General features: G+C 42.3%; 2 protein-coding genes across 7 annotated transcripts in view; both read left to right on the top strand.

The window, feature by feature from the left end:
• ampd2b (adenosine monophosphate deaminase 2b) overlaps positions 1-16966 on the top strand; it is a 44547-nt gene extending 27581 nt beyond the window's left edge. For 4 of the 6 annotated variants that reach the window (XM_086049014.1, XM_086049023.1, XM_086049055.1 and 1 more), the window contains 15 exons: positions 6197-6265; positions 6344-6446; positions 6857-7055; positions 9126-9267; positions 9990-10079; positions 10600-10729; positions 10809-11003; positions 11102-11233; positions 11717-11880; positions 12956-13082; positions 13164-13327; positions 14499-14619; positions 14765-14938; positions 15632-15742; positions 16107-16966. In XM_086049014.1, the coding sequence (XP_085905140.1) occupies positions 6197-6265; positions 6344-6446; positions 6857-7055; positions 9126-9267; positions 9990-10079; positions 10600-10729; positions 10809-11003; positions 11102-11233; positions 11717-11880; positions 12956-13082; positions 13164-13327; positions 14499-14619; positions 14765-14938; positions 15632-15742; positions 16107-16328 (2143 nt within the window). In that variant the 3' untranslated portion in view covers positions 16329-16966. Of the gene's footprint in view, positions 1-35; positions 103-6196; positions 6266-6343; positions 6447-6856; positions 7056-9125; positions 9268-9989; positions 10080-10599; positions 10730-10808; positions 11004-11101; positions 11234-11716; positions 11881-12955; positions 13083-13163; positions 13328-14498; positions 14620-14764; positions 14939-15631; positions 15743-16106 lie in introns of all 6 variants that reach the window. The other 2 variants (XM_086049043.1, XM_086049032.1) reach the window with 1 other exon arrangement.
• Positions 16967-17804: 838 nt separating this feature from the next.
• Positions 17805-21322, top strand: LOC147152599 (glutathione S-transferase Mu 3-like). Its single transcript, XM_086049005.1, has 8 exons — positions 17805-17979; positions 19147-19222; positions 19312-19376; positions 19443-19524; positions 20481-20578; positions 20647-20742; positions 20829-20939; positions 21016-21322. The coding sequence occupies exons 1-8, from the start codon at positions 17950-17952 to the stop codon at positions 21109-21111; spliced, it is 654 nt and encodes a 217-aa protein (XP_085905131.1). The 5' UTR covers positions 17805-17949; the 3' UTR covers positions 21112-21322.

Here is a 21322-nt window from a genome sequence, read left to right as displayed (position 1 = left end):
TCAAATGCTAATGGGGAAATGTTTCATTTTAAAAGTGTGAATCCCAGCGGGGTCTGAGGGTCCATGACAGTCCGACCGTGTTCATACTAGAACGTCGTCTTGGTGAGTCGCCATGTGCTACGACGTAAAAATGACAATGCTAGGCTAACGCGAAGCTAATGTTAAGCTAATGCTAATCGCGAGTGTTAATATACTGCTTATTTGCTGTAAGAAACTTGGTTGTACTTGTTTAAAGGTATTTCTAAAGCAAGGTTTAGGTTGACAAAAATGTGTAAATATGTTTTTGGTGAATTATATGACATTTGGATGTTAAATGCTCATTTTGATGAAATATGAGTTTAAAGTGGAATATTGAATTACTCAACTACCCGTTGGTAATACAATTATTTCTTGATTCAAATGATTGATACATGTTAATCATAAAACATAGGGTTGATAAGGAATTGAAGATAGAGAAATATGTTATTGTTATTGCATTGGTTAATTTCATGTGTAACAATGATATTTTGGAAAACATGCATGTATGTATATGAATAACTGATTTTGAATGTGATATTTGAATGCAGTGTTTGAGAAATTGAGAACTACTGTGAAGCTATAGCGACTGATAAGACTGCAAATTGATAATACTTTTATTAGCTACATACAATAATACAATTATTGTTATGCAGGCTAGGTTTTTTACCTTGGTACAGACATTATACAAGAAGATTTGAGAAGATTCATTATCATTCGATGGAGATGGCGAGCCTGTGCCCAGAACCCCAACTGAGATAAGAAAGCCTTCTTCACTACCCTTTGAGAAACATCACGTGATAACAAACCCTACTACCACTATTACACCACTTCTTCAAGGACTACCTAAGACTACAAAATAGGACACTGACTGACTTAAAGACTGAATATTACTGAGCTCAGTAGGACTCGGGTATTATTTTTTTTCAATTGTGAACTATGGTACCACATGTATATAGATGCCGGCTGTTAAGTTGTAAATAGTTTTGCTGTTTACATTTAATACATTTATTTTTGTCGCTCAATTCTGTCTCCAGCTATTTCATTTGTACACCTGCCCTTACCACTATTGTAGCCTTCGAGAATCTAGAATCTGGTCCAACTTACTTGATATCAAAATAACACTATCTTTGAGTAGTCGGTGGCTACACCCAGCTCTGCAAAATAGAGTTATTGACAAAAAAAAAGAAAAAGAGCAGTACTGCAAAAGTGGAACCCGCGATGTCAAGCTCGCCCTTTCTGGGTTTTTCCCATGTGTGCATTTACATTTGTGCACAGATTTTGGACACTTGCGCACATTGGTGCTAAATAAATAACATTCCATTTAAATGCATTGAATTTGGAAGTCTGAAGATATTCAAATCCTTGTTTTTTTTTCCTTTTACACTGGATGCATATCCCAATTGTGTCACTTGAACCTTGCAGTGTAAATCCGGCTGTCGGGCGAAGTCGTTGAGATGTGTCCAGTGTGACTGTTTGGGCCTGGCCTTCGGGAGGAGCAGTGCATTTAGGGGCATCTTAGGGAGTCATAAAAGTGAACAGGTGTGCTTATCAGCAAATGGTCAACTGTGTTCTACAGAAAAAAAATGTCAGTGGGTGAGCTCACAAATGGTGAAGTTCGAACGTGTAAAAGCTGTAACAACGATAACATCCTCATAGCGTATGTTATTAAAGAGTGACACACTCGCTGATGTAACAGAATTCACACTCATTGAAAATCTGCTGTCGGCCACAGTTCACGCCATCACTCGACACACTCACTGACTGCCTCACTTGAGCCTACACTCTAAAAACAGTTGGGTCAAAAAATAACTATTTTTGGGTTAAATTTGACCGAACTGTTGTGTTAAAAAAGGACCGACCCAGACTTGGGTCAATTTGAACCCAAAAAATGGGTTATTCAGTTTTGACCCAACTTTTTTAACTTAACCCGAAATTATGGGTTAAATGAACAAAAAAAATCCGGTTATTCCACTGCTTTATTTATAGCGCCAATGATACTGCCCCACTAATAGGCCCAAATGCATGTGCCATGGTCATAAGCAAACCCAGATTCATCTTAGCCTACTTGGTGATAACTGTGTGTTAACATGGCAGGAAGGTCATTGTTTGTTGTGCGGTCCTCAGTCATGGTTTTATAAAGTAGAATGCATACATGTCCAGAATTTTGTTCAGCACATTCATGGTGGAAGTGAGAACAAATCTAAATTTAAAAGTAGTGTTTAGTGTTAGTGCCAACGGCAGTCTGCAAAGTGGTGTCGGTAACAATCACTCTGATTGGCTGTCAGCCAGGAAATGCAAATCAGTGCATTATATGGATGAATTTTTAAAATGGTACAATTTCAGTTCTTTAAACCAAGGCTTGCTTCCTTGCGGTCATCACCAGACAACTGTCTCACACTTTCACATGTGCTGTGATGAGTTATGGGTCCATCAAGAAAAGTGTGTTGAGATATATTGACCTCTTGAGGAGAGTTGCGTTCAACAGTTTTCAATCTCCAAGCAAGTTAACCAGTACCACTCTGGTAATCATAAAAATGTTCCTGTGGATTACAGTAAACACATAAAGTTCATATGGAACATTATTTGGAGAACACACTGTTCTTGTGAAGTGTCACATCCCACAATGGCGGCAGACTAATGCCTTTTTTTTTTTTTTTTTTTTACAATTCCAGCACTCATCCTGTCCAACACACACACTCAGTTACAAGCAAATCGTTTTCAAAAGATTACAATGTGCGAAGTACTTACCAAAACAGTGTGATAACTGAAGAAATCCAAATGTCAAAAGTGTCGTTGACTTGACCCCGATGCTGCATGTGTCGACATGAACAGTATGTCGGTGGCTGTCATGGCCGGCAGTCATACTTCATTAAATTGTACATCTGGCACCTGTGTATGGGCCTGTAAGTGTGATTTTTGACCCAACATAAAACATTACTGGCATATAACCTAATATATAGTTAATTTGAACCAACAATTCATAAGAAATAACCCAGAATTTTGACCCAACACAAACAATCCAAAAATTGGGTTAATGAAATAACCCAATTGTTTTTAGAGTGTAAGTTCAAGCTTAGATTTTTCCTCCTGCCCTCTCATCTGTTGGCATGAGGCCATTCTACATCCCGCGAGAGTTTAGTCATGTGATCGCGGTGACCGTCTACGTCCCACCAGCTGCCAGCGGCGACACAGCCTGTGATGTCTTGACTGCAGCAGTGAGCAGGCTACAAACACAGCACCCAAATGCCCTGATACTCATCTCTGGTGACTTCAATCATGCCTCCCCTTCCTCCTCTCTGCCTTCATTCACACAGTATATCACCTGCCACACCAGAGACAATAAAACACTGGACCTTTTCTATGCCAACACCAAGGAGGCATACACATCACTGCCCCTCCCCCCGCTGGGCAAAGCTGATCACAACCTGGTGGCTCTCCAGTCTGTGTACAAACCTCTGGTCCGCAGGCAGCCAGCTGTGACCCGCACGGTTCAGAGATGGTCTGGAGAGGCCGAGGAGGCCTTAAAGGACTGCTTCAGCACAACTGTGTGGGAAGTATTCAGCGATGCTCACGGGGAAGACATTAGTAGTCTAACGGACACTGTTACAGACTATATAAATTTCTGCATGGAGAACACCATACCCACCAGGACAGTAAGGTGTTTCTCCAACAACAAAACCTGGATCATACTAGACATAAAAGCTCTCCTGAAGGAGAAGAGGAGGGCTTTTGCGTCAGGCAACATAGTGGAGCGGAAGACTGTGCAGCGCCAGCTGAGGAGGAGGATCAGAGAGGGGAAAAGCTCCTACAGGAAGAGGATGGAGGAGCAGCTGCTGCAGAATAACGCCAGGGGAGTCTGGAGGGGCCTGAAGACCATCTCAGGCCACAGACAACCGAAGACCCGGACTGGGGGGGACCTGTAGTGGGCAAATGAGCTGAACCTCTTTTTCAATAGGTTCGATCAGATGCCTGCCCCCACTCAGTCTCTCCTGCTGCAGCCTCCACCTACTCCTCCAGCTGGGCGTGTCACCCCCTCCCCCCTTTTCTCCACAGTCTCCAGCTCCCAGCTACACCAGATAGCCGCCACTCCCTCCTGCCCAGCCTTGGCCTTCACAACATCTCAGGTGAGGAACCAGCTGAAGAAGATGAAGGCGAGGAAGGCAGCGGGTCCAGATGGCATCATCCCCCAGCTCCTCAAATCCTGCGCAGACCAGCTGTGTGGAATTGTCCAGCACATGTTCAACCTGAGCCTGAAGCTGGGCAGGGTCCCCCAGCTATGGAAAACATCCTGCCTGGTCCCGGTGCCAAAGACCCCCCCCCCCCACCCGAAGGAGCTCAACAGCTTCAGACCAGTGGCGCTGACGTCTCACCCGGTGAAGACCCTGGAGAGACTGGTCCTTGTCCACCTGCGCCCCCTGGTGAGCTCCTTAATGGACCCACTCCAGTTCGCATATCAGTGTGGATGATGCCATCATCTACCTCCTCCACACTTCACTCTCCCACCTGGAGAAGGCGGGAGCACTGTGAGGATCATGTTCTTTGATTTCTCCAGTGCTTTCAACACCATCCAGCCCACCCTACTGGGAGACAAGCTGGAATGGTCGGTGGTGGCCCACCACCTCACCACATGGATCCAGGACTACCTCACAAACCGGCCACAGTATATGAGGACACAGGACTGTGTGTCTGACGTGCTCCTCTGTAGCACGAGGGCACCACAGGGAACTGTCTTGGCTCCCTTCCTGTTCACCCTCTACACCTAGGACTTCAACTACAGCACCCCTACCTGTCACCTGCAGAAGTTCTCTGACGACTCTGCGATTGTCGGCCTCATCACAGGCGGAGACGATCGGGAGTACAGAGAACTTACTCAGGGTTTTGTGGACTGGTGCCAGCAGAACCGCCTCCTGATCAATGCGGGGAAATCCAAAGAAATGGTGGTGGATTTCGGTAGGCGCCAGCACTCTTCACCTGCACCAGTGAATATGCGGGGAACAGATGTTGAGAGAGTCTCAACTTACAAGTACCTGGGTGTTCATCTGAACAATAAACTGGACTGGTGAGACAACACAGACGCCCTCTATAGGAAGAGTCAGAGCAGACTCTTCCTTCTCAGGAGACTGAGGTCTTTTGGGGTTCAGGGGACACTCCTCAGGAACTTTTATGACTCGGTGGTTGCATCGGTCACCTTCCAGGGAGTGGTCACCTGCGCAGGCGGCGTCTCGGCCCGGGACAAGAAGCGGCTGGACAAACTGGTCAGGAGGGTCGACTCTGTCCTGGGCTGCTCCCTGGACTCTGTGGACTCGGTGGGGGACAGGAGGATGTTGGCCAAGCTGTTATCAATGCTGGACAACCCGGACCACCCCCTCCAGGGCACCCTAACAGCACTCCACAGCTCCTTCAGTGACAGACTGTTACTCCCTCGCTGTGCAAAGGAGAGATTCCGCCGTTCCTTCTTGCCTGCTGCTGTCAGACTCTTTAACAAGACCATTGTGTAGTCTCTACAAACTGGCAGACATTAGTGCAATTGTGCAGTCCTGCACCTGAGCTCATATCGTGCAATACCCAATATTCCCCCCTACTGTAATACCGTGCAAATACTCAACATTCCCCACTACTGTTAGTCTAGTTTTATTTTTATCCAATGCTGTCCCTTACATTTCACTACAGCACTGCAGCACTGTCACTTACTTAGAGTATTTTTCCTCTGTACTATGTACAGGCCAAAATGAGTGTTCCTCATACTTTTTATGTAGAAGTATATACACGCTACTGCGTGTATTTACATAGGTTTGATTCTGAATGTTTGCTGTCAATGTTATACATTAATGGCTACATTATGCCGCCGTCCCTGTGTGACCTATATCTTTGCTGCTGTAACAATGAAAATTTCCCCACTGGGATCAATAAAGGCATTCTTATCTTATCTTATCTTTAGCTAGGTTTACTATAACTAGTTACAAAGAAGCAACATCGCTCGAATACTGTAATGTGGTGCTTAAATACCATTTACTTCTAGTAAAATAAGGTAAGTAAACCATTTGGCAAACTACAGCCAGTATAATAAAACTCTCTGACAATGTCAGAAGTGTGCATTCTCTTTATTGGTGGACCAAATGAAGTCTGTGGTGTGTGTACGTACTGTCACCAGTGTGAGCTCAGACTCTCTTATCCACAGGTTTGAACCAGACATCTTGCTGAGAGCCAAACAGGAGTTTATGAAAACAGACAGCGCCACGGATCTGGAGTGAGTGCCGGCAATTATCTGCTCCATCACCTAATCTATGTGCCTGAGTAGATTTTTTCTTTTTTAATTTTCTGTCAGATACATGAAGCAGCAGAGCCAAGCGCCAGACCTGCTGGAGAGGGAGCTGCTCCCAGAGAGAGAGTACCAGCGAGTCACCATCTCTGGAGAGGAGAAATGTGGGGTACGTCAAACACGGGCGGGGGTGTGGGGGGGCTCAAGGGCATGGGGCCCCCATGAAATATGCTTGGACCCCTCAGGTGCCAGGCCAGATAATTGAATTTGGGGTATTTTATTTCTTTTCTGGGAATTCCTTTCCACATTTCCCTCTGTCCCCTGTAGGTAACACACAATGAATGTTTATCTGCATTTTAAGAAGAATTTTTAGGATTTATATATATATATATATTTTTTTTTATTTCATTTGGGGGACCCCATGAGATAGCCTTGCTCCCTCTCCCATGGCCCCCCAAGGAAAAAAATCCTAGCTCTGCCAGCGATCTCAAACATTAATTTCCCAAATGTATTACATAGCACATCTTTTAGGCTTCATTTCTTGCTCATCATCTCTTTTTCTCTGGCACCCCAATCCAGGTTCCTTTCACAGACCTGCTGGATGCTGCAAAGTGTGTGGTGAAAGCCCTGTTCATAAGACAGAAGTATATGGGCCTGTCATTGCAGAGCTTCTGCAGGACCACCGCCCGATACCTGCAAGAGCTCAGTGAGAGGCCCCTCGATCTAACTATCTATGAGGAGGAATTCCAAGAGGCAACGGAGGCCACTGTCACAGCAGGTACGTTGTCATTATATACACCAGTACTGTACCTTGACCGAAACGTTTTTAGAGCTATGAGCTGTTTCTTGGTCCGTTTTTTTCTTTGTGTTCCAAGCCAGAATTTGAGCTATGTGCAGGCTTCAGATATGCCGCTGTTCGAGTGAAGTAAAAAAAGTGGAGCAATTACAGTGGAGCCTCTATGTTTCTGTTGAGGAAACTTGGGATCTTAGCATGCATGGCGTCTGTCAGGTGTCTTTGTTTTTTTGCTCTAAATTAGCCCTCAACGTGGCTCCCAGTAAGGTAAAATATGATTGTGCTATTAGGAAGCCATGGAATGTGCCCTAGCTGCAGTGGCTTCATTTGACCTCTTGCTGGCCATGCTGGACGCGTGCCGCCATATGGTGTTTTTCTTAAATTGTTTGCTCTGAAGTAGTTGGGGTGAGAATCAGCACTTGCAAATGTGAGACCATGGTCTTCAGTCGGAAAAAGGTTGAGTGCGCCCTCCAGGTCCCAAGTGGAGGAGTTCAAGTGTCTTGGGGTCTTGTTAACGAGTGAGCGAAGAATGGAGCGGGAGATCGACAGGTGGATTGGTGCTATGTCTGTAAGGCAAAGGTCCTGATGTACCGATGGATCTCTCTTCCCTACCTTCACCTATGGTTACGAGCTGTGGGCCGTGACCAAAAGAATAAGATCCCGGATACGAGTTTCCTTCGCAGGGTGCCTGGGCTCTCCCTTACTGATCGGGTGAAAAGCTTGGTCATCCAGGAGGGGCTGGAGTCACTGCTCCTCTGCATCAAGAGGAGCCAGATGAGGTGGCTCGGGCAACTGTCCAGAATGCCTGCCGGATGCCTCCCTGGTGAGGTGTTCCGGGGACATAAGAACAGGAAGGAGCCCTGGGAACATCTTCGGATCTAGATGAAGTGGCTGGGGAGAGGGAATTCTGAACTCTGACCATGGATACGTGGAAGAAGGTGGATGGATGGGTGTGAGTTTCTTCTGAAGAGCTGTAAAAGGGCACAGAGCTACGTTCCGACGACGTGGAAATGCAGCAGGCCAAATAGTCGTTGCTGGTACAAATAACAAAGTAAAACCAAGCAGGTTTGTTTTGGAAACGTAGCCACTGCAAAAGAAACGTGGCCCGCCCACTTTCTTTGGCCCTATGGTAGCTTATTTAGCAGTGGCACTCAATAAACGAGCACAACATTGTCTGATTGATGGCTGATAAGCCACTAACTGTGAAAATGTGTTATTGTGCTGCCGTGCTTTTAATTTGAAGGCCTCATTTTTGAGAGAATGTGTAACACCGATGTTATCCTACTTGCCTGATTGTTGTCTTTGAACACTTTTTACACATTACAACTAAAAGTTCTGAATGCCAGTCATTTGAAAAAGAAGGCGAGAAACATGATTCAATTCAAGAAAGATTTCGTAGCAGTGTACGAAAATAGCCCCTCCCTCTCCCTTCTTCATCTTCCATATGCCATCAAGAGGCTTCAATAAAGTCTAAAGTGATATTAAATGTTCATCTATCCATTTCATTAGTAATTTGTATTTACATCACACTATTTTCTGAATGCCAAGATAATCTCTCTAAAAATCATTTTTGTGCATGTTTTTGGGTGTCAGGAACAGATTAATTTGATTGACATTATTCCCAAAGAGAAATACTGCTTGTTTTCATACGATTCAGTTTAAGTAAGACGTTTTGTAATGGATGAATCACAAGATCGAGGTTCCAGTGTATTTAAAAATTACTATTTAAAACAGAATATCACAACTCTCGCTCTATATTGCCATAAAGAATTGAAGCGGACAAGCCAGTGCTCATAAAAACATAACAAGAGTAAACTAAAATCACAGCCTTATTCCTGATATGTCTCCAGATACTCACAAAGGACAGTAAACTCACATTTACTATCATCTCGCTCATTACTCCCACATTAACACCGAGCCACCATCCATCTGTTACACACTTCTGAGCAGGCACCCCCGTGTGCAGGCCGTTCTTACGATGAGAGATGAGTCACATGTTTTTTTTCCCACCTCCCTCAAAACTGCCACCTGCTGTGACATTTTGTCCTCCCTCAGATGCCACAGTGCACCCACCTGTTTCTGGAACGCACCCCTACAAGAACAAGGACCCCACCAGCATGCCCCCTGACGTGGGCTACTGCTGCAAGATGGTGGATGGTGTCATGCATGTGTACACATCAACAGAGACCATGGACAAGTGAGTTTTGCTAGTTCTCAGAAAACATGGTTCAGGAGTGACACGTGAGCCTTAACAAAACCAGTTAAAAATGATATATGCTTCAAATCAAACCTCCGTGCAGTGTGCTATTGTTTCAGATTGGTACAGTTGTTCCATGGACACCAAACCCTGAGCACTCAAGTAGCAAATTATTATTATTATTATTCCACTTGAAAGGCTTAACTACCTTCATACAAACATTAAGTTGAAAATGACCTTTGCATGGTGAACAGACAGAAACAATGGCTGTCGTGTATGGTCTCTACTTTTGAGGATCTTAAGGAAGAACTTCTTAGCTATTCGCTTTGCAAAATACAAAATGCCTTCCAGCTGAACTGCATGCCTTTCAAATCCTGATGACTCAAGCACAAGAATACACACAAAACAATATGAGTGCAGAGCTAGCATGTAATATGCATGCATTGATTTTATTTTGCGGTCATTACCATTTCAACTGGACACCACGCTCAACGTGTAAACTTCTCGGTCGTCACAAGGAAAATACTTTTTTTTTAAAGCATGTTAACAGAGTTTTTTAAAGTGAAATCATTGAACTTCCAGGTCTATTTTTCCGAAGTAGTTCCAGTGGAAGAAAAAGGTTTAGTCCCGTTGGAAATGGTCGGTCAGTTTCCATACATGATTTTCTCATTGAAGACTTGCAACTTTCAACTTGCACTCTTATGTGTGCATGTTGCATGCAGGAGCACAGAGCTGGACCTGCCATATCCGGACCTGCAGGAGTACATCGCTGACATGAACGTCATGATGGCCCTCATCATCAATGGACCAGTGTACTTTTAGCTTCCTTTTTTGAGCACATTACATTTCTACTGTTATAATAACTTTTAATCTAACGTGACGTGTTGTACACCACACTGGTCCCCAGTGTGACCCATGCATCAATTCATTTTGTATACTTTGCTTTTGTGGGTCACGGGAAGCTGCAGCCTATCCCTGTTGACTTGGAAAAGGCAGACTGCACCCTTAACTGGTTGCCAGTCAATCACATGGCCCAGTTTGAACCATGTAGTTAGAACTGGATGTATTTTGGTTATGCGCCATAAAAGTTAGTCAACAAAGGAATCAGGTTAAAATAAAATTGCAAACAGACTTTTGACTAATATTTGAGTTATAAGGGGAAAAGAGGCATATTTTCATTTGAATTAAAGTGAGAAAGTCCATTTTTGGTCTATGTTGAGATCTTAAGTACTGTTACAAACATACTATATAAACATAATCCTATTACAACAAAAGAAAATCGCTGGGCTGCATACAAGAAGAATGACAAGTTCTTCCATTCTTTTACCACAGAAAGTCGTTCTGCTACCGTCGCCTGCAGTATCTAAGCTCCAAGTTCCAGATGCACATCCTCTTGAATGAAATGAAAGAATTGGCAGCGCAGAAAAAAGTCCCACATCGAGACTTCTACAACATCCGGAAGGTAACGTCAAGACCTAACTTGGCCAAATCCTGACTTTCCGTCCAGCCTGTGAATCAACTTCCTGTTTGTGTGTCTGCAGGTGGACACGCATATCCACGCCTCCTCCTGCATGAACCAAAAGCACCTTTTGCGATTTATCAAAAGAGCCATGAAGAAGTATACTCGGGAGATTGTGCATGTGGAGAGAGGAAAGGGTCAAACGCTCATGGAGGTATTTGAGAGTATGAACCTGACGGCTTTTGACCTCAGTGTGGACACCTTGGACATGCATGCGGTAAGTTAGAAGATGGATTATCAGAACGTTGTGTGTATGGACTGGGATGGACGATTGGATGGATGGACTTCTGTTCAACTTTTTTCCTCCACTTGCAGGACCGCAACACTTTCCATCGATTTGACAAGTTCAATGCCAAATACAACCCCATTGGCGAATCCATCTTGAGAGAGATCTTCATCAAGACAGACAATCATGTTGAAGGGAAATACTTTGGTCACATTATTAAGGTGTGCTCACAAAAGACTTTGAAATGATGCTCCTTCAAATGTAACCCTCCGTACAAAGTAATGCAGGCATTTCTTAGCTGGTCTGATCCTGACCTCCCCATTTTCCCATTTTAGTAGGCTATCGTAGACGTTTATGAAACTCAAACCAAGCAAATTTATTTTTTAAAAAGTAGCCTTCAAGAACACCTTTTTTTTTTTTTTTGTAGAAATACACATAACTGGATGTCGAAAGTGCATTGTGGACTACAATAATAACTAAGGACTAAGTTTAAATACAAACGGAAGGAAGGCATACCGTTAAAATGTAAAATATAACATTTTGCATATATTTTGATATTCAGAGCAGAAACGTAGTATATAGATGTTAATAATACACGATTAAGTATCAAGACAGAACTAAAGAGAGAGAAACAAAACCTACATACAGTACAATATGCTGAGAATTGCTGGCGACTATACATATGTTGTGTCACTGTCACTCAGGAGGTGATGGCTGACCTGGAGGAGAGCAAGTACCAGAATGTGGAGCTGAGGTTGTCCGTGTACGGGCGTTCCAGAGACGAGTGGGACAAGCTGGCCAAGTGGGCCGTCCGGCATCAAGTCTACTCGCACAATGTGCGCTGGCTTGTGCAAATGCCTCGACTTTAGTAAGTGAAACGCAGACATTTTATTCAAATCTCCAGCAAACAAGCTGACTCTGGGATTTGCAAGACACAGCAAACTCTAAAGATTAATCAAAAAAATACTGAAAATATTGAATGGGCTCCAAAACTTGGATTTTTCGGTATGCTGCCCAGTGTGAAAAAAAGCTTGGACATCTGAGAGTTGATAGCCCTGGAAAGCGTACATGTTAACACATGCGTGCACAGTGTATGGACTTCTGCCTCCTGCACAATCAAATACCATAAAGGGAAACCCAATTTATCCTGAAAACACTCCAAAATAACAAACTAAAAACTCCTTTAAAAAAAGAAAAAGAAAAACTCTAAAATAAAAAAATGTGAAGAATTAGGTAGTGACGAAACATAGTAAACCAGTAACCAAATTACAACAAAGTAAATAAAGCATTCTATTTAGCTGATGAGAAACGACGATTTAAGCATCATCATTTAATGCATAAGTACATTGTGCACATTTGTAGGTGGTCATTTCAGTATTAAAGTCATAATAAAAGTAAATTTTCATATTTAAAAAAAAAAATAAAATAAAATATTCCAAGCTACAAATGCAAAGCAATCAAATAAAGTATAAATGGTAAAATGGTAACTGAGTGTGCATTCTTTTGCCATGTGACAACATACTCTTACACTGCACAACCTCATTAGTTACACACCTTTCCTAACTTCAAAATGTCCCAAAAAATGAGTGGGTAAGCACTCATCCATCACATAAGTAGTAAACACAGTGTTGTACTACTTTATTACTACAACAAAGGCTATACAGACACCCTAAAATGTGTCATTTATATTTAATAACAAATAATTGTATATTATTGTAATTAATTGTAATGCTTGCTTTAATACTTTCTTACATTACTTTGTTGCAATTGTCATTACTGTGATTAAACCTCATTGAGATGTACAGACTTCCGCATCTAACAAGATACACTAGATGACCCATTTCTGAGATAGTCATAGAGTAGCACCATCGGTACATTTAAAACTCCCAAAAAAGAAAGAAAAAAGAAAACAATACTAAGCCACAACTTTTGTTTTCCTCAAGTGATGTCTACCACACCAAGAGGCAGCTGTCCAACTTCCAAGAGATGCTGGAGAACATCTTCTTGCCTCTATTTGAAGTCACAATCCACCCAGGCAAACATCCTGAGCTGCACCTCTTCCTGCAACATGTATGTTATGATGTTCACCTCAAATCATTTCATACAATGCTGTATGAACTCTCAGCACTCTCAAAGACACATTTTTTGCAGGTTGTAGGATTTGATAGTGTGGACGATGAGTCCAAACCAGAGCAGCATATCTTCAACCTGGACAGCCCGCTGCCGGCCAGCTGGACGGAGGAGGACAATCCGCCCTACTCCTACTACCTCTACTATATGTATGCAAACATGGCCGTTCTGAATCACCTGCGCAGGTATGTCGGCTCCCTTGTGGCTTGTATTAAGAGAGAGAGAAGATCAAACAACAAAGTCCTCTAGTTGCCATATTTTTTTATGTTACTAAATGTAAAATCTACTAAAATGGATATATAGTATACCCTTGTGAGGATGAGCGGTTTGGATAATGAATGGATGTATGGCGATACAGTATATCATATAAAGTAATAATATCAGATGGGCTGGAGCAGGGATGGCAAAGTATGGCTTGCAGGCTCCATTCCTTATCTGCATTTACATTATCAATAGTCCTGTAATAGTTGTTGTAATCACGTAGCTGTTTTTTTTTTTTTTTACCTAAAATAAAAAGGATTCATAAAAATAATAGTAAAATGTTATGGAAAGTTAATCCTAAAAAATAGATAATCGGTTGATCGATTAAAAAATGAAATCATATTCTTTTTATACACTATTTTAGATGCCCATCTGACTTTAAAATTAAAAAAAGTATTTTATCTGGCCCAAATGCAAAAAATAATAATAATAAATTAATTAAATATGGACCTTAAGCACAAGTTTTCCTGCCATTGGTCTAGACAAGAGTTTTACAGCTGTCATATACTGTACATGGAAGGCCTATAAAAGATGATAAGGTTTTTATTTATGTTGCCAAAACATCTAGTTTCAGTGAAGTTCTAGTTAATCAAATTGTACACAAACAAACCTCTGATTGATTGATTGATTGATTGAATTTCCTGGTTAAGTCTGCTGTTGTTTAACACTACGTTAGCACCATCTAGTGGACGTACATGTTGACATACAGGCATTCAATGATTTAAGCATGGAAACGCCACTCAGGCAAACCAAGGGCTGAGATTATAATCCTGGAACACAGAATTGTGAGGCAGACATGCACTAACCAAGCATGCTGCCCATGGTCAGATCAGTGGTGTTTAAAATATTAAAACAAATATCACTCTCCTGCCCCAATGAAAAATCCTATGACAAACCATGTGTGGACAGGAACACAACATCAGTAAAACACACTCAAAAAGACCACTTGTCCGCTGTATATTTACTATAAACAACGTCGTCTGCTGGATCTGTCCATGTGCAGAGTGGTCAATAGATGAAACGTAATTCAACATGAGGCAGACATTGCTGAAGGTCTCATCGCTGATGTGTTTTTGTGTTTGTATTTCAATGCAGGCAGCGAGGCTTCCACAGTCTCGTACTACGTCCTCATTGTGGCGAGGCAGGCCCCATCCATCACCTAGTGTCTGGTTTCATGTTGTCAGAGAACATCTCCCACGGGCTGCTGCTCCGGAAGGTAAGACCCACAATAGCACAAAAAGCCTGAGGCCACAACCGCCATTCCATTTGCTGAGCCAAGTCACCATCTTGATAAAGTCAATCTAAATGGAAAAGTGAAGCCGCGGTGTATGATTAACAGATGATGTCGTATCTGTCCACAGGCTCCTGTGCTTCAATATCTGTACTATTTGGCTCAGATTGGCATCGCCATGTCTCCCCTTAGCAATAACAGTCTGTTCCTTAGCTATCATCGTAACCCTCTGCCAGAGTATCTCTCCAGAGGCCTCATGGTCTCCCTGTCCACAGACGATCCCCTGCAGTTTCACTTTACTAAGGTCAGCACCAGAGTTGCCACAGTTGCCTTGAAAAACTCAATTAGTTTCTTTACTGGTTACTTGCTTTCAAAAGAGACTTAGTTCCTTACTTGATTTTAAAAGTCACCAAGTTAGATTACAAGTTAATTTAATAGTTCTACTCAGCAGATACTGACAACACTGCTTAGCATAAAAATGACACCCGGTTTTGCCACTTAATTGGAAGTGCATTTTTAATAGTGACTTCAACAATAAAGAGGGGGGAAGGGGGCCACTACTCTTTGAACTACTGACGTCACTGTCAAGTTGAAATAAATATATTCTATGTCGTAAAGTTTTGTGATATTTGATGAGTAACTGTAATCTGATTGCTTGACTGGAAAATGTAACGAATTAGCTTAGCCGTTACCGGGAAACGTGCACAATTTGGACTAGCACGTTACTTAGTAACACATTACCCACATTACTCTTCAGCACACAGACACCAAGTATCTCAAACACATGGCACCTTTTTTGAAGTGGGGTTAACGCCAAGGTGTTCCCCACCTCGAGCCAAAGTTAGCTTATTTCCAAGCGTAATGAGGACGAAAGCTATGAAAATAGGAACTTGAAAAAGAAACGACCCAAAGTTGATTGAACAGTATTGTAGCCAACAGGGTCCATGTTTTGTTAAATGGAATACAGAAGCTCTTAGTGTGTGCGCATCCTTTGTAGGAGCCCCTGATGGAGGAGTACAGCATTGCTGCTCAGGTGTGGAAGCTGAGCTCTTGTGACATGTGTGAGCTGGCCAGAAACAGTGTTCTGATGAGCGGATTCTCTCACAAGGTACCCGAGACTGCATGTCCATCACATTAACAAAACAAACTTGCTGTGCTGTTTGTTATACTAGTGTTACCCATTTTTTATTTAGCCGAGGCGCATATATTTTACTTTATAAAAACCTTACTACACACCACAAAACAAAAATGTCACAAAAGTATTTGTAGTGAAAAAGTGTCACGATCTCAATTTACTCTGTCAAATACTTAAGTGAACACAAAGCTTGGCATGAGTGCAGAGCTAGCATGATGTATGAATCTTATTCATTCACATCTTATTCATAATGAATCAATAAACAAGAGAAAGTGGATCGCAAAGCGATACGGATAACTGTGCTATACAGTTGAAGCTTATTGTCATTCCGCTTTAGGTGAAGAGTTACTGGCTCGGGCCGGACTATGTCAAAGAAGGTCAAGAGAGCAACGACATCAGGCGCACTAACGTCCCGGACATCCGCGTGGCGTATCGCTACGAGACCATGTGCGAGGAGCTCAATTTAATAACGCAAGCCATTCGCACGGACGAGCTGGACACCATTGAGGAGGAAGACAGTTTGTGCTTGGCTGCCACACAAGGAAAGCGATCAACATAGTTTCCCTGCATCACCTCTTTGCACACTTTTGTGTAAAAATAATTCAACCACTGTGGCAAATGGAGGAAGGGCATGTGTAATGTGTGTAGCCGGTTGTTTATTTCAATGAGTTGTTCATTGCCAAGTCTCCAAATCATTTTATTTTATTTTTATATTATGTGTTGATGGATAGATATACTGTCAGCTTTTCTGTGCTGTTGTAAACCTCAGCAGCAACATTTCAACTGTTATTGTCTTAGACTTGACATGTCATTGCTGTTGGTTTGGTTATTAGTCAGTCTTTTCGGTGACTGTTGGAAGGATGTCGTTGCTTGTTTCCAACAGTAATGCAAGCGGTTTAAGAAATCATCCGTGTTCAATTGTGCTTCTCGTGTGATGATGCATGATATGTCGCTGCGCTCTCGCCCCTTGCGCGAGGTCAACCGGTGCCAAAGCCATCGGTACACTCATCATTTGAGGAAATGAAAGTCACTTGTTCATCTTTTTTAATGTCATCCGATGTGCTTTAGTCTTTCTGGGAAGTACAAGTTGCAATTCAAGGCAACACTTGTCATGATCCTGTACTGTTTGTTGTTTTGTGAAAATAAAGTTCATGTTGCCTGTGTTGATGTATAAATAAATATTCACATTAAAGTGTTTACCTTCTTTTTTTTTTTTTTTTTACATAATGCAATTTAATTCACAACTGCGACTCCGATGCCGATCTGTAACTTAAGATGAAGACTAATGCTGTGTGCAAATGGAATTGGTCCGTGTAAAATTGTATTGGGACTCACTAAACATACAACTTGCTGGGACAAATAGCATTAAAGTGACTTGTACAAAGGTCAGCTCTTTATCCTCTGAGATGAGTCATGAGTCCTAACAGGGACTTCAACTTTTACATTGTAAATGCATTTTGCAGTGTCACTCAGGATCAGCACCTTTTACACAGTCACACTGTGTGTGTGTGTGTGTGCCCTGCGACTGGCCGGCGACCAGTTCAGGGTGTAATCTGTCTTTTGCCCATTGTCAGCTGGGATAGGCTTCAGCACCTGCCTGCGACCCAGTACAGGATAAGCGGTTTAGAAGATGACCAATGACATGACAACAATAGAACAATTGACTTGTACTAAGAAAAAATTACACTGTATATGTACAGTTTATATACATAAACCAGTACTACCATTTAAATGTTTGGGGTCACTAATTTAGAAATGCACATTTTCCTCCAATGAAGATAGCATGATTAAACATAACATCGTCTAAACATTGTTAATGTGCTTGGGGGGAAATGCTTTTATTTGAAATGCTACGATATGAAACAGTTTGCAATAAATATTTGTATGAACACACTTGTAGGCCATAAATATAAAACAATCAAATGAAAGCCAGTCGTTACGGCGGTGCTGAGCGTGTCTTCTTGCTCCGCGTAACTTGGAAACGTCGTATGTCGAGACCGTAAATCAAGGATGGCAACTAGGATTTGGGAATTAACTCCTCCCACCACTAGTTCTGCCGACTTCCTACCGCACTACAAAGCCAACCGACCCGTCCCGACTTTCTCCTCTCAGGCTCAGCAGTTCTCATCAAGCAACAGACGACTGTCGACACAAGACTCAATTTACAACCAAAACTAAAGATGAAATTAGTTTACTGGGATATTCGTGGGGTGAGTTGTGTAATCTGCAAAACGTCATTGTTTCATTACATCAACTGAAGAAGGAAGTGTTTTTGGCATTGTATCTCTTTTACTAACCCTTTTGGACGTTGTGCAGTAGTCGGCATTATGCCGGTGAAGCGGTGGTCGGTACAAAAAAAAAAAACCGCACGCGAACACTGAATGTGTGCAGAGTTTCTGTAGCTAATGCTAATGCTACGTTCACACCAAACGCAAATGAATCGTAGGCTATTTGCGCGACCTGGGTGGATTACGTGGCTAGACTACACACAATTTTGCTCCATCGGAATTCATAATCTTCAAATGTTTACTCGTACATTTCATGAACGTGCAATTGTTTTTGTGCATTGCCTTGTTTAGTAGTTTACTTTTCATAGGGGTGAAGTGCACACATCTTTGTTAATGAGTTCTTTTTTTTAATACCGGCGAGAACAAAAGTAGTCTCCAAGAGTAAAAAAAATAAAGTGCAGTGAATGACTGATTATAATTGATCAATTGAAATCAGCTCAACTATGTTCAGAGGACGACGCAGGTGTTGGTATTGATTACAATAATTGGCTCGTGTGAAAAGACGCCAGGGTAGCGTCATACCCTTCTACAATGTTTCTATTTTGTTGTTATTCGTGCGCTCGTAGTTGAATGTTTGGGGGGGTATTGTGTTTTTTTTTTTTTTTTTTTGGGTCACATGAAGCACTTTGTAGGTCACATGTCTTCGTAGAAACCACGCGATTTCTCCCAGCCTATCTGCGTAATGATTTCTGCAATAATACTAAAGACAAGTATACTGTTGGAATCATTGTAGTGATGAAAGAATTTTGGAGAAAATGTGAAAGTCCATAGATGAATCTTGTAAATTTGTCTGTATGGCGAGCAAGTCAAGCTCCAACAGCTAGACAACTCAATGGGGAAGCCACAAAAAAACAGAATGCTGGTTCATTTCATTTCAAATCCTATGTGCAGGATTAGGAAATACATTAACTGCATGGTTGGATCTGGTTCTCTAATCTATTCATTCAGCAAAAGGCTAAATAACAGGTTTTATGTATGCGCTACGCCATGGTAACCTGGAATGCAAACGTTCAGTCTCAGCACACACTAATAATTGTGTGACAGAAAGTCAACTAAAACAAACACCCCCGCCTTGTGATTGCTATCCAGTTGGCTCAGCCTGTCCGCCTGCTGCTGGAGTACACCGGGACGTCCTATGAGGACAAGCTCTTTTCCTGTGGCGACGGTAACAGTACCCGCTCAACGAAAAGCCGCCTTTATGCTGTCACGTTTATCCAAATCACTCTGATAGTTAACGTCTTCCCACACGCGCAGCTCCCGACTATGACAAGAGCTGCTGGTTTGATGTGAAGTACCACCTTGGAATGGACTTTCCCAACGTGAGTGATGACTGACAGACTTGTTAATGATAACTGAAACCTTTTATGATGGACGGTTCATTGCAGTTACCCTACTTGGAGGACGGAGACAGGAAAATCGTGCAGAGCAATGCCATCATGAGATACATTGCTCGGAAGAACGACCTGTGTAAGTTTTGTGCGCATGAATATCATGGGCCACTTACTGTATGGTGCAGACTCTACAGATGAATCTTTCAAGTTGAACACCAGCCATTTAAGACGCTGCTCAACCTCTCGATTTCTTCAAGCTTAACCCTTTCCGTTGTCAAACTGTTACCTTATAACTATACAAGTATTGTTTTTTTTAACATCCATCATTTCACTAGTACACATGTATCCTGTTCAGGGTAGCGGGTGAGCGGGTGCCGATGCAAACTCAGAGGTTATGTAGCGGCCGCCAGTCAATCTACAAGGCACATTATAGACAAAAACAACAATTCCTTCTCATAAACACACCTATAATTTAGACAATTTAGATCATTCAACTAGCCCGGAGAGGACTAGAGAAGAGTAGACACACACACACACACTCAAAGCAACATTACATTGAGTCATTATCAATTAAATTGACGTATTTGCTTGACAGTAACGGTGCAAATGTACCGGTATTGGGGTATTTTATGCGGGCAGAGTATCGAAGTCAAAATTTTGATATCGTAACAACACAAGAACCAACGTTAATCGGGGGGAAAATGCATGCATGCATGCAAACTCCACACAGGAAGAACAGAGCTGAGAATTGAATCCAAAATTTTGACTGAGGCAGCCGCGCAACAAATGCTCGACCAAGCCGCACATTTTGAGTAATATTTTTAGCCACTCTAATAAACTTGACACCCTGCAATATGCTTATGTCTCACATAGCAGCAGCAAGCTTTATCCAACTATAGTGGCATATTTTCCTTGAAATTCAGCATTTGGGACGTCACACGTTCGACTGTAAATGTTCTCAAACTTGAAACCTTCCGGAACCCAAGCCAACTTCTTCGAATCAAATTCGTCAAGACAGTGTTACAAACAGTGCTATCACATCATCAACCTTGAATTAATCAGTTACGTGTCCTAAATCTGAATGTACGGTAGGTGGAAAGACTGAGGATGAGAAGGTCCGTGTGGACATCTTGGAAAACCAGGCCATGGACTTTCGGAATGGCTTCGTGAGGTTGTGTTACACCGACTTTGTGAGTATCACTTTCCAAGTGGACATGACGCAGGTTCCATGGCGCTAAATCTTCCGGAATGATTTCAGGACAAGATGAAGCCAGGGTACCTGGAAGCGCTGCCGGGTCTACTCAAGCAGTTCTCCAATTTCCTGGGAGACCAAAAGTGGTTTGCTGGTGACAAGGTTGGTTAAGGTGTTGAGTTGGTTTGCTAGACAGAAAGTGGTCATGACTGGAGTGGCAATGGTGAAAATGGGTTTCTTTGTAACAGATTACTTTTGTGGACTTCATCATGTATGAGTTGTTGGACCAACACAGGATGTTTCATGCCACCTGCCTGGATGAGTTCAAGAACCTCAAAGACCTTCTGGATCGCTTTGAGGTGAGAGACGGATCCTTCTCTTTATCTCCTCTTGATTCATGGTGACAGCGAATCACTTTGTCTATTGCCATTGCAGGCACTTGAAAAGATTGCAGACTACATGAAGTCCAAAAGATTCATAAAGACCCCTGTCAACAACAAGATGGCCAAATGGGGCAACAAGAAAGAGTAAATGTTCAAGTTAAATCTCAAAAAGTGCCAATATTCTTCAGAAAAGTTGTACAATGTCTTCTACTGTAAAATGTTATGTTGTATTTGCGTTCAACATGTATCCAAAAGATGATACTAATGTTTTGGAATGGTGAGAAGATGGATTTCAAGCACTACATTTACTTGCACTGTTAAATGTGATATTCAGCAGATTAAAGTTGAACTCTTTCTCA

The sequence above is a fragment of the Filicampus tigris genome, chromosome 1 (genome assembly GCF_054856515.1).
Source record: "Filicampus tigris isolate MCC_2025a chromosome 1, RoL_Ftig_1.0, whole genome shotgun sequence".
NCBI lineage: Eukaryota > Metazoa > Chordata > Actinopteri > Syngnathiformes > Syngnathidae > Filicampus > Filicampus tigris.
The sequence above is the reverse complement of the archived record's forward strand: the minus strand, read 5'-3'. Positions and strand labels throughout refer to the sequence as shown.

Bases quoted from the DNA above. Each gene is read 5' to 3' on its own strand.
- LOC147152599 (XM_086049005.1), top strand. From the start codon at position 17,950: ATGAAATTAGTTTACTGGGATATTCGTGGG. The intron at 19,223-19,311 runs GTAACAGTACCC...CCACACGCGCAG, and splicing joins GCTCTTTTCCTGTGGCGACG to CTCCCGACTATGACAAGAGC. The intron at 20,940-21,015 runs GTGAGAGACGGA...TTGCCATTGCAG, and splicing joins ACCTTCTGGATCGCTTTGAG to GCACTTGAAAAGATTGCAGA.